At 42.7% G+C, this 13312-nt stretch overlaps 1 protein-coding gene across 1 annotated transcript in view; it reads left to right on the top strand.

Moving 5' to 3' along the window:
• The first annotated feature begins 1722 nt into the window (after positions 1 to 1722).
• The window catches only part of LOC145415478 (lachesin-like), a 158553-nt gene continuing 146963 nt past the window's right edge, over positions 1723 to 13312 (top strand). The window contains exon 1 of the mRNA XM_080284753.1: positions 1723 to 2031. Coding sequence (XP_080140879.1) covers positions 1947 to 2031 — 85 coding nt within the window. The 5' untranslated portion in view covers positions 1723 to 1946. The remainder of the gene's footprint in view (positions 2032 to 13312) is intronic.

Below are 13312 nucleotides of genomic sequence, written 5' to 3'. Positions count from 1 at the left end.
ATGATGACTTATTATATTAAAGATAATAATAATAATAATAATAATAATAATAATAATAATAATGAGAAAAAGTAAATATAGCCAGGCTGGAGGATAAAATTTTGACTAGTAACCAAGGAGATTCATTTCTACTTCATAACTATGGCTCATCGATTTTAAGTGACCCAGTTCCATCCACTGAAAACAAATATGGAGTAGTTATTTATATGGTGTAATTATCTGCCATGGTTTATTTAAGGGATGGAGGTAAATGACTAATAATGCCAACCCCAAAAGGTAAATGATAAATAAAAATGAAGAATCCCGAAGCAGTGGGTGGGGGTGAGGGTGGAGGTGGGGGTGAAGGTGAGAAGAGGTGGGAGTGGGGCGTGAGGGTACGGCTGGGGATAGGGTAGGGGTGATGGTGAGAAAAGGTGGAGGTGGGTGCATGTGAGGGTGAGGGGAGTTAGGGTGAGAGCAAGGAAGGGTGGAGGTGGGCGGGTGTAAGGGTGAGGGGAGTTAGGGTGAGCGTGAGGAAGGGTGGAGGAGGGTGAGGGTGGAGGTGGGGGTGAAGGTGAAAAGAGGTGGAGGTGGGGCGTGAGGGTATGGCTGGGGATAGGGTAGGGGTGAGGGTGAGAAAGGGTGGAGGTGGGTGAGGGTGAGGGCAGTTAGGGTGAGGGCGACGAAGGGTGGGGGTGGGTGGGGGAGGGTAGAGAGGCAGGATATTCCCAGTTGGTGGAGGTGCTGTAGAGGGGAATAATGCAGGGAGGGGAGAACGGAGGGGAGGAGCGTTCAGGGGAGGAGGAGGTGCGTTCAGGGGAGGGGGGAAGTGTCTCCAGGCAAGGAAAGCTGCGTTCAGGGGAGGGGGAGGTGCGTTTAGGGGAGGGGTAGGTGCGTTCAGGGGAGGGGGAGGTGCGTTTAGGGGAGGGGAGGTGCGTTTAGGGGAGGGAGAGGTGCGTTTAGGGGAAGGGATGCTGCGTTGAGGAGAGGGGATGTATATTCAGGGTAGGGGAGGGGCTTGGGGTGCGTGGAGGGGAGGGGAGGGGCTATGGGGTGCGTGTAGGTGCGTGGAGGGGCGTGTCGGCGCGCAACCCCACAAATGCCTCAGCAACATTTGGCCGTGGTGGAGTCCGGCGTGCGTCAGTGTGGTGCTGCGGCGCGCCTCAACCACAAGGCACAAGTGACGCTCGCCATGCGCAACCCCACAGCCACGTGGCCACACAACTCTCAACTCATGTCGCCCTCGTGTTAAAATCTAAATAACCTCGTGTATGACTTAAAAACCCACGAGTTAACAGGTGGAACGCATATTATGATCGGTTCGGACCACTGAGCCACAAATTCTAACACGAACCGTCAATTTTAAAACTAAAGAGGCGCTCATGTCAAGCCTAAAAATCCTGGAATGAGCCGGTGAAAAATAAGTATGGCACTGCAGTCGGTTTGCATTTTGCGAACGGAGGAACCACCGAAAATTTAAAAGACATTATATTCTGTTCTTGTTCTGCTTTATACTTGGTTTGTTTTTATCTGACGGAACTGGGTAACTCCTACAATTTGATGACTAAGCACGTATGAAATGCCAGAAGCGTAAATTATGAGGTGGAATGAGTTCCCCTGGTTGCTGGTCAAATCGACCCTCCAAACTGACTAAACCTGGCCATCACCTGAGCTGAAAGGAGTTTAGGATTATAGAAAAAGAACGTGGTGTTTTTATATCGACTGGGTACTTTTGGTCATGAACTGAGCTGAGAGAGGTAAAAAAAAAAAAAGAAGGAAAAAAAAAAGAGAAAATCGTGCTGTAGCTAAACCCTCCACTCTGACTCTGCTTGGCCATCGACTCAACTGGAAGGAAAATAGGGATCGCTGTCAGGGTGGTAGAGAAAAAAGACTTGGTGGATTTGTGAGGGAGGGTTGGGGATGGCGGTGGTGAGACGCAAGAGGTATTATGCTGGATCACAGTGACCATGCCACTTGCGACGCACGTAGCGGTGGTGTGCCTGGCCGCCGCCGCCTCTGCATACAACGCCATCGGAGGCACCTTTCCGCCAGGTTAGTCACATCCAATGCAGCCTCATCAGTCCTCACATTCTCAAAACACCTTACAATATTCCACCTTTCTTGATTACGGTTATTACTGTTTTTTTCGTTAATCAAGGAACGAAAAATATTGGGTGATCTTGCGCCCTCCTACCCTTTTCTTACTAAAAAAAAATCTTAGGCAAAAAACGGGAATCCACAACTGCAGTTAGAAAAAAAAAAAAAAACATTTTTTTTTTGGGGGGGAAAGACATGAAAAGATTCTACACCTTCCTTTCCTTGTCTTCCTGCGAGAATATTTTAAGATGATACTCCTAATTTTTTTATTTGGGGGGGGGGGGACTTGGGGCATGAGTACCAATTTTGTTTTTTCCTTGTCTAAAAAAAAAAAAAAAAAAAAAAAAAAAAATCTTGCACATGACGGAGAACCCAGGACTAAAGGCCAAATGATTAGAACTTACGGTTGAATTATTAAGTGGTGTTGTAGGTACCGTAACACCTTTTTCTTAGCGATTTACTATGCATATGACGCCTCAGTAGCCTCATGTGTGTTACTAACACAAAGATGTCGCGAAGAAACAATATAAGTAACCTACAGGAAATCAATAAGGAGTAATACACTGAATAAATCGCAAAGGGAGAGGTGTTACGGAGCTTCCCACGCCACTCACAATGCGATCCTTACATCATGAATCGCGAAGGGGATGGGAAACTCCGATATTTTTGGCGGGAATTTATGGAACACCTATGGTTGGGGAAACTGATACCCTGTGTGATAGGAAAGGGAAACTCCGATTTTATGGCGGGACTTTATGAAACGACTATGGTTACTGAAACTGATTTGCCTGCATCCCACATTAAAGAGTGCAGTTAGCAATGAAATAGAGGGATCCGGGTTACATTCTTCATCATTCGGAAATTATTCTTAAAAACTTGGGTTTATCCTTCCCCTTCCCGATTAAAATGTTATGCACAGACCGTAAGACCAGATGTTTTTCGATATCTGCACACTTATAACGATTATTTATTTATTTATATACTTATTTATTCATTTCTTCATTTATTCATTCATTCAGGATCATCCGCAGCTCAGAGAACAGCAAATGTGCAAACGCAACATGTCCTCACATTGTCGGCACTGGATCACACACACTTGTCCACCGGTCCAGTCTCTTTAGCTAGCCCTGCCTAGCCAGCCAGCCCTACCCAGTCAGCCGGTTCTGACAGTGATGAGTTTTTATTTATTTGTTCATTTATTTGCGAGAGGAACTAGAAACAAGTGAAATTTTTGTATCCTCCTTTCTTTATTTTTCCTAAAAAAGAAAGATGAAACACACACACACACACACACACACACACACACACACACACACACACACACACACACACACACACACACACACACACACACACGGCGAATGCAGGGATAGTCACATAATATTTCTCGATAATTAGTCTCCTCTCATAACCCTTTTCTTTCTTTTTTTATGCAGGAGAAGCGCAAGACACGACAAGACTAATTACCCTCCTTTCCTTATGCCTCATAAAAAAGCGATAGATAGATAGTCAGATGGATAGACAGATAGATAGACAGGCTGTGAGACAGAGAGAGAGAGAGGAGACAAATTACGACACAGAACAGACAGTAACTTTGTAATGCAGGAGCGAGATGCACAAAAATAATCTACGAATTAAGTTTTATTCTCGCACCTAACATTTCTTTTTGTAGCGGGAACTAAAGAGATCTGGGAATACGGCCGCTAAACCAGATTCACAAACGTCTCTAAAGATGCTCTCAGAAAGTCTATCTAGCTGTCTATCTATCTTTCTATAGCCAGACTCCTCAATTCCGTGAGGGGTGGCCACAAACACATCGCTTTCATGTCGCCCTGTCCCCTGCCATTTCGCTGACCTCCCCCCAGTTTACACCCCCCCCCTCCCTCATATACCTCTCTACTCCATCCCTCCATCTCCTCCTCGGTGTCCCCTTCCCTCTCCCTCCCCCTTTTCTCTTCCTTAGAAAGTCGGTAAGCGCAGCACAAATGACATCTCCGGAAAAATCACACAAAATGCGGTTGCAAATACCTTCAAAGAATCACTAAAGAATTCCGCTGAAATTGCTATAATGTTGCTGAAACTCTGCAAAGATCCCTAACACTTCTTCCTTTGCGATTCATTCTGCATTATGCACCTTAACATTTCGTGTCCTCCTATCTTTGTCTTTATTACGAAAATAATCTTGCTTAGGGCGGGAAATCGGTCGTAAGAACCCCTTTCACTCCAACTTGGCTTAAAACTGTCATCTTTCCATCTTGAGTGCTGTCCTGTAAAATATATATTAACACTAGAATATGGTGCTAGTCACGAAGAAGTGCTACGGGAAGGATGCAGGGCCGTAGTACTGTCTTATTCTGCCCTGAACTACGGGAGATAAGCTACAAAAGGACGAAAATCTTTACCAAGTTAAGTTGAAAGGCGTTTAGAAAAATATGAAAATCTTTACTACGAAAAAAAAAACCTTGCTTAGGACAAAAAATAAATCGTAAGAAGAATTAGATGGCCAAATTCTTAGCAAAGATGGAGATTCCGTAACAGTTTCTTCTAAGCGATTCCTTCCCCACGTTACACTTCAATAACCCCGTGTGTGTTGTGGAGGCAAATTATATCGATATTTCAAATGATATAAAATGCATGGAATAAAATACTTAAGTGTAATACGCAAAATAAATCGCTAAGGAACAAGTGCTACGGAGCTTATGATTCCAATGATTACGTAACCGATAAGAAAATTTCGTATCCTTCTCTCCTTATCTTTACTACGACAAAAATCCTGCTTACGATGGAGGACTGGTCGTAAGCGTGTTTGTGAATTAAGGGACACGTCTCTAGTTGAAGTCTCACCGTCGGCCGCTACCACACCCACCACCACACCACCACACACCGCCGCACTGCCACTAATTCACCATACCGCCACTCTCTAACAGAATTACCAACCATACTACCACACTACCATACCACATTTTCCAGTACCATATCACGGCGTCACACCACACCAACACAACCAAACCACACCACACCACACCACAGCACGACGCACTACCACAAAATTACCTACCACACCACCACTCTACCACACGACCATACCACATCGCAGTACCATATTACCACGCCATATCAACACACAACCACACCACACCACACTACAGCAGTACCATATCACGGCATCACACCACGCCAACACAATACCACACCACACACCACCACACTACCACAAAATTGCCCATCACAGTACCACATTACCACAACAACCCTCTATCACATCACCCATCACACCACACCAACACATCACACTACCACACATCACCACACTACCACACCATCACCACCACATGCCACCATCACATTACTGCATCACACCACACTACCACACCACACAACCACTACAATGCCACAGTACACCACATCACAACACCACACAACCACTACATTACTATACCATACCACAACACAACACCACACTACCATACCAGCACACCACCACACCACACCACCATACTACCGCACCACACCATCATACTACCACACCACACCACCATACTACCACACCACACCACACCACACATCACATCATACTACACCATCACACTACAATACCACACTTTAAATCTGTCACTGTTTTCACAATATTTCGGTCAAGGTGGCGAGACTGTGATGTGCTGTAGTTCGTTCACCTTAACTTGACCCAGATTTTCGCATTTCTGTAGCTTATTTCACGTACTTCATGGCACTTCTTCGTGACTTGCATCATGTTGAAGTGTTAATTTAATTTTTCGTTACTTGTCCCAGATTTTCGCCCTTTTTTGCAGTTGTCTTCATGTACTTCGGTGAAAGACAAAGTTAATTCCATGGATCTGCGTTTTTCCATAGCACTTTTTCGTGACTAGCATCGCATTCTAGTGTTAATCCGGTGTTACACCTGAGTACTGATGGTGGAAAGATGATAATTTTAGGCCAAGTTTGAGTGAAAGGATTGTAGTTGTCTTTTCATTGATGCTGATTAAAGAGAAGAAGAATGCCGACTTAATGCGTGTGTGTGTGTGTGTGTGTGTGTGTGTGTGTGTGTGTGTGTGTGTGTGTGTGTGTGTGTGTGTGTGTGTGTGTGTGTCAGAACAAACGCGCTACAATGGAAAAGCTACAAGAAAAAAAATCAGTGCCTATTTCCTACATCACATGTTTTTTTTTACTTATTTCCCTGCTACCAGACGATTTTATTCGGACCAGAAATTCCTTCAGTATAAGCAGCCATTTTTGAGCTGAATAAAATCGTCTGGAGATGGCAAGGAAACATCGAAAAGGAGGAAAAAAAAATCGTGGCGGAGTTTTAATACAGCCTCGTACTGAAGAGAAAACACTAACGGAAAGATGACGGAAATAAGGAAATAAGCAAGGTGACGGAAATAAGCAAGGTGACGGAAATAAGCAAATGGCGGAAATACGCAAAGTGACGTAAATACGCAAGGTGATGGAAATAAGCAAGATGAAGGAGATAAGCAAGGTGACGGAAATAAGCAACATGACGGAAATACGCAAGGTGAAGGAAATAAGCAAGATGACGGAAATAAGCAAGATGACGGAAATAAGCAAGATGACGGAAATACGCAAGGTGAAGGAAATACGTAAGATGACGGAAATACGCAAGACGATGGAATTAAGCAAGGTGACGGAAATACGCAAGGTGACGGAAAATGTACAGTTTGACGGAAATATGTTCACTGGCGATATTAAGTTGAAGGAGATAAAATTACGATTATATTTACACTGATGGTAATATATACACGCAGAAAGAAAAATATATAAAGTTGACGGAAATATGTATCAAGGGAAATGTATTAAGTTGACGGAAATGCATAAAGTTGACGGAAATATATAAAGTTGACGGAAATGTATAAAGTTGACGGAAATGTATAAAGCTGACGGAAATATATATAGTTGACGGAAATATATAAAGTTGACGGAAATGTATAAAGTTGACGGAAATATATATAGTTGACGGAAATATATAAAGTTGACGGAAATGTATCAAGCTGACGGAAATATGTATCGAGGGAAATGTATAAAGTTGACGGATATGTATAAAGTTGCCGGATATGTATAAAGTTGACGGAAATATATATGATTAAGACTATATATTTGTTGACGGAAAAATATATGTATGTTTACGATTATCTATAAGCTAACGGATGTATATAAATTGACGGCAATATGGGAGAAAGTTGACGGAAATACAGAAAGTTGACGGAAATATAGAAAGTTGACGGATAATTAGAAAGTTGACGGATATATATAAAGTTGACGGATGTATAGAAGTTGACGGATATATATAAAGTTGACGGAAATATATAAAGTTGACGGATATATAGAAAGTTGACGGATATATAGAGAGTTGACGGAAATATAGAAAGTTGACGGAAATAAAGTTGACGGAAATACAGAAAGTTGACGGAAATATATGAAGTTGACGGAAATATATAAAGTTGACGGACATATAGAAAGCTGACGAAAGTATGTACGATGACGTTATGATTAGTTGACGGACAATTTTTATGGCGGTGACACAACAGCGGTTTTTTTTTCTGGTAATTTTCTTCAGGTATTTCGGGACTTTCCGGGATTCTCGCGGTTTTTCCAGACTGTTGGCCACTTTTTCTGGCTGCTGGCGACATTTTTGAGATTACTGGCGGCTGTTGCTAATTTTTCGAACTGGTGGTGACTTTTCGGCTTCTGGTGACATTTTTGGATTTCTGTCGACTGCTGTCTTACTGCCGTAGACTTTTTCGGGCTTCTGACGGTTTGGGGGGCTTCTGGCGACTTTTGCGGACTTCTGGCGACTTTTTCGGGCTTCTTGTGACTTTTTCGGGCTTTTGACGATTTTTTCATGATGGTTGTCAACTTTGTCTGGCTACTGGCAATTTTTTCGGGCTGCTGACGGCTTTTTCGGCCTTCTGGGGCTTCTGGCGACATTGCCGGACTGTTGGCGGCTTTTTCGGGCTGTTGGCGGCTTTAGGGGCTGTTGGCGGCGCTTTCGGGCTGTTGACAACTTTCTCGGGCTGTTGGCGATTTTTCAGGGATGTTCGTGATTTTTATGAGCCATTAGCGATTCTTCTGGGCTGCTGGCGACTATTCTGGGCAGTTGGCGAAATTTCGGGGCTGCTGGCAATCTTTTCGGTCTGTTGGAGATTTTTTCGGGCTTCTGACGGCCTTCTCGGGCACCCGGTGATTTTGGGGGGCTCTGGCGACTCTTCCCGGCGACTGTGACAAGGAAAGCCCGAGTGACAATGGTCAGTATTCTAGGTGGTATGGGAGGCTTTGTTGCACCTCTTCCTTAGCGATTTCTTTTATTTATTACACAGTGACATCATCTTCTGTGTTATTAATACTGACAGTAACAAAAAGGAGGCTATGGATATTTAACGTGCAGCATAAATCACTAAGGAAGATGTGTTTTGAAATATCCAGAGCCCCTTAGATGTCGACTCTTAAACCGACGCGACGTAGATGATTATGTTGACGAAATCTTTAAAATGACTCAGGATTTAAAATGACGCGAATATGTAAGCTGGAGAAAGATTTAACTGATGCAAGGTGTAACGTGACGCAAATATGTATGGTGAAGAAAGATTTAAGATGACGCAAAGATGGGGGTTGAAGGAAGATTTAATTAACCCAAATACGGAGGCTGACGGAAGATACAGACGCAAGATGGAAGATGACACAAATATGTACGTTGGCGAAAGATATGAAATGATGCAAATATGTAACTTAACGAAACTGATGCTAGAAGTAAGATGATGCAAAGGTGTAAGATGACGCAAGGATGTAAGTTGACGTAAGATTTAAACTGACACAAAAGGTGAATGAATCTATAACTGACGCGAGGAATAAGGTGACGAAAATATGTAAGCCGAGGCAAATATTAACCCCTTCAGCCCGATGAGGTAACTGATGTCTTTCTCCTGCTAACCCCACATTATCTGATCTACGATTGAGGTACCCAAATTTTTCCTGGCCATTTTCCACTCTAGTCTGATTTTCTTTTTATGGTCCCTCCCCCAACTTCCAAAGGGGCGAATTCCCTCCCCCCCTCCCTCTCTCTCACCTTAGATTTTAGAGTTACTCGCTTCATTTAGCGGTACTTTTTAAACTGTAGCGGCAAAAAAATCTATCCGGATTATGGAGATAAAAAAAAAAAGAAGAATATTTTAGAGGTTTTTGTGCTTTTCTGTCGCATGATAAATATTTGAGGACTGAAATTTTGATCTTCCTGTTAAAAATCATATAATCTATCACATCTCTAACCAACAACACATTCTGCAATTCTGGCTTTATCTTTTAATCCCCTCCATGCAATGCCTCAAAATTTCCACCAAAGAGAAATCCCCCCCCCAAAAAAAAAAGTCAAAAATTCTTCCCCAGAGAGAAATCTCCCCCCTGGAATGTCCAAAATTTTCCCCAGACAGAAATCCCCCCCCCTCAAAAAAAAGTCAAAATTTTCCCTCAGCTGTTTCAAAAGTATACCTGACCTCTGCTGTTTGTAAGTATACCTGACCTCTGCTGTTTGTAAGTATACCTGACCTCTGCTGTTTGTAAGTATACCTGACCACTGCTGTTTGTAAGTATACCTGACCTCTGCTGTTTGTAAGTATACCTGACCTCTGCTGTCTGTAAGTATACCTGACCTCTGCTGTTTGTAAGTATACCTGACCTCTGCTGTCTGTAAGTATACCTGACCTCTGCTGTCTGTAAGTATACCTGACCTCTGCTGTTTGTAAGTATACCTGACCTCTGCTGTTTGTAAGTATACCTGACCTCTGCTGTTTGTAAGTATACCTGACCTCTGCTGTTTGTAAGTATACCTGACCTCTGCTGTTTGTAAGTATACCTGACCTCTGCTGTTTGTAAGTATACCTGACCTCTGCTGTTTGTAAGTATACCTGACCTCTGCTGTCTGTAAGTATACCTGACCTCTGCTGTCTGTAAGTATATCTGACCTCTGCTGTTTGTAAGTATACCTGACCTCTGCTGTCTGTAAGTATACCTGACCTCTGTTGTTTGTAAGTATACCTGACCTCTGCTGTCTGTAAGTATACCTGACCTCTGCTGTTTGTAAGTATACCTGACCTCTGCTGTTTGTAAGTATACCTGACCTCTGCTGTCTGTAAGTATACCTGACCTCTGTTGTTTGTAAGTATACCTGACCTCTGAGGTCTGTAAGTATACCTGACCTCTGTTGTTTGTAAGTATACCTGACCTCTGTTGTTTGTAAGTATACCTGACCTCTGCTGTTTGAAAGTATACCTGACCTCTGCTGTTTGTAAGAGTACCTGACCTCTGCTGTCTGTAAGTATACCTGACCTCTGCTGTTTGTAAGTATACCTGACCTCTGCTGTTTGTAAGTATACCTGACCTCTGCTGTTTGTAAGTATACCTGACCTCTGCTGTTTGAAAGTATATATGACCTCTGCTGTTTGTAAGTATATCGGACCTCTGCTGTTTGTAAGTGACTCTGACCGCTGATGTAAGTATATCGTTAGTATATCTGACCTCTGCTGCGCTAAAAGTCTATTCTAAGCTAAATATAACGAAAAATAAGTCAAAATACGACACCTGATTTATGCTAACCCCTTTCGCTATACCAGCTGATTGAAATAAGTAAATAAAATCGCTTGCAGGTGACGCGGATATAATAAGGAGGAAAGTGTAATAGTTCGTTTGAGATTTTCGTCCTTTTGCAGCTTATTTCCCGTAGCTCAGTGGCAAAACAAGACTAGGGCTCTACATCCTTTCCACAGCACTTCTTCGTGACTAGTACCGCATTCTAGTGTTAATTCTCGTCCTTCTGCAGCTTATTTCAAGCAGCTCAGAGGCAGAATAAGACAATACTTAGGCTCTACTCTACATCCTTTCCACAGCACTTCTTCGTGACTAGTACCACATTCTAGTGTTAATTCTCGTCCTTCTGCAGCTTATTTCATGTACCCCAGTGGCAGAACAACACTTAGGGCTCTACATCCTTTCCACAGCACTTCTTCGTGACTAGCATCATATTGCAGTGTTCATTCTCATCCTTAATCAGCTTATTTCACGTACCCCAGTGGCAGAATAAGACAATACTTAGGCTCTACATCCTTTCCACAGCACTTCCTCGTGACTAGCATCATATTCTACTGTTAGTTCTCATATCAGTGGAGATCAGTGGCAGAACAAGACCATGCTAAGGCTCTACATCCATTCTACAGCACTTCCTCGTGACTAGCATCATATTCTAGTTAATTCTCTCAGCTCAGTGGCAGAACAAGGCAATACTAAGGCTCTAAATCCCTTCCACAGCACTTCTTCGTGACTAGCATCATACTGTAGTGTTAGTTCTCCTGGTACAGCTCAGGTTGAAGATAAACAGATAATTTTAGACCAAGTTAAAATGATAAAGGACACAGTTTAAATTTTTGTTGTCTCATCTCACTTTTTTTTTTCCTACATGGCACAGGGAGCTCCTTAACACCTCTTCCTTAGCGATCTATTTCGTATATTCCAAATTAACATTCCCTTGTACTTACTCATATCGCTACGGTATCGACGTACTTTGCATCAATAAAATACACGAGGATATTGAAGTGCTATGTGCAAAATAAATCGCTAAGGAAAAGGTGTTTGGAAATCCCAAAAGCCACTTAGAATAAGGCACCGTGTTTCTCAGCACGGGCGGATTTAGGATTTATTTATTTATTTATTTTTGCAAGGATGCGGGGGGTCACACTGGGGGGGTACGCAGATAAGAAAAATTAGGGGGTCCAGTGGTGTATGGAGTCAGAGAGAGAGAGAGAGAGAGAGAGAGAGAGAGAGAGAGAGAAGAGAGTATTCAACACGCTTCACTGGTACCTCAACCCAGTCATTTTAAAAGCCCATTTCTTTTCTTATTATTCCTAACTAGGGAAGATTTTATGTAGCTCAGACTAGATTTTTCGAACTAGAAGGAACTGATACAGCCTTCACCAACACCTTCCCTACAAGACATCTCTCAAAACTCTTAATAATATTCGTCTGCAAACTTAAAAAAAAAAAAAAAAGATAAATGAGGAAACAAAAATCACCACAAGAATGGATACAGCCCTCACAACACCAACACCTTCACTTCAAAATATCCCACACAAAACTTAAGAAAATCGTCCGCAGGCTTCAAGAGTAAATGAAGGATGTTTCCCGGTGAAGTGCAAAAATCGTCGGCGTTAACAGGAGTAAGTTTTGTCAATCGTCCGTCCTCGTTTGTGGGTACACAGATGAGATTTACTGTACCCCGAAGCTGGCAATCAGTAAATCAGTCAGTCAGTCAGTAAGTCGGTCAGTAAACCAGTCAGTAAGTCAGTCGGTAAATCAGTAAGTAAATCAGTAAGTCAGTCAGTTAATCAGTCAGTAAGTCAGTCAGTAAATCAGTAAGTCAGTCAGTAAATCAGTAAATCAGTCAGTTAATCAGTAAGTCAGTCAGTAAATCAGTCAGTAAGTCAGTCAGGAAGTCAGTCTACACATATTCTACACTTACACAATCAGCGGTACCGGTTTTAAGATCTGGCAAAGTTTACCTCAGTTTAAATTACTTAGCCTGGGGACGTCTTTCTAATAATTCATCTTGACATATCCTGATCATTTCAATCAGTTTAGGACACATTTTTCTAACTGGTGGAGTTTTATATATGCCTGTATTCTCGTCGGTTAAGGAAGCCCCCTAACACCTTTTCCTAAGTGATTTATTTGGGTTATTACACCTTGCTACCCTCTTCGGTGTTATGTAAGTCGTTCTAATATCGCCATACTCAGCATAAATAACGTACAAATATTTTCCTTGAGACTTATTCACTCTTATTTCATTCACCGTGCATTAACCCTTCCAAACTCATTCACTCATATTATTCATTCACCTTTGGACCAATTATTCATCAGGTATAGAGGTAGACAAAGGCAAGATTCAGTCCATCATTCACCTCTGTTTAATCCCTTCAATATGGCGAGGTATTGTCGTAAAAACCGTCTGCAACATCGATCAACACCCGTAAATCCCCGAAGACCACCTGTACAAGCCCGTAAAAACCGTCTGCAACATCGATCAACACCTGTAAATCCCAGAAAACCACCTGTAAATGCCCGTAAAAACCGTCTGCAACATGGCTCAACACGCGTATTGCAAGGAGCCTGCCCGACTCGCCCACCCGCCATTTTGCAAGACGGTGGTGGCGAGTCTAAG

Source organism: Coenobita brevimanus, chromosome 102 (assembly GCF_032717465.1).
Source record: "Coenobita brevimanus isolate Jiangsu-jjx chromosome 102, ASM3271746v2, whole genome shotgun sequence".
Lineage (NCBI taxonomy): Eukaryota > Metazoa > Arthropoda > Malacostraca > Decapoda > Coenobitidae > Coenobita > Coenobita brevimanus.
The sequence above is the reverse complement of the archived record's forward strand: the minus strand, read 5'-3'. Positions and strand labels throughout refer to the sequence as shown.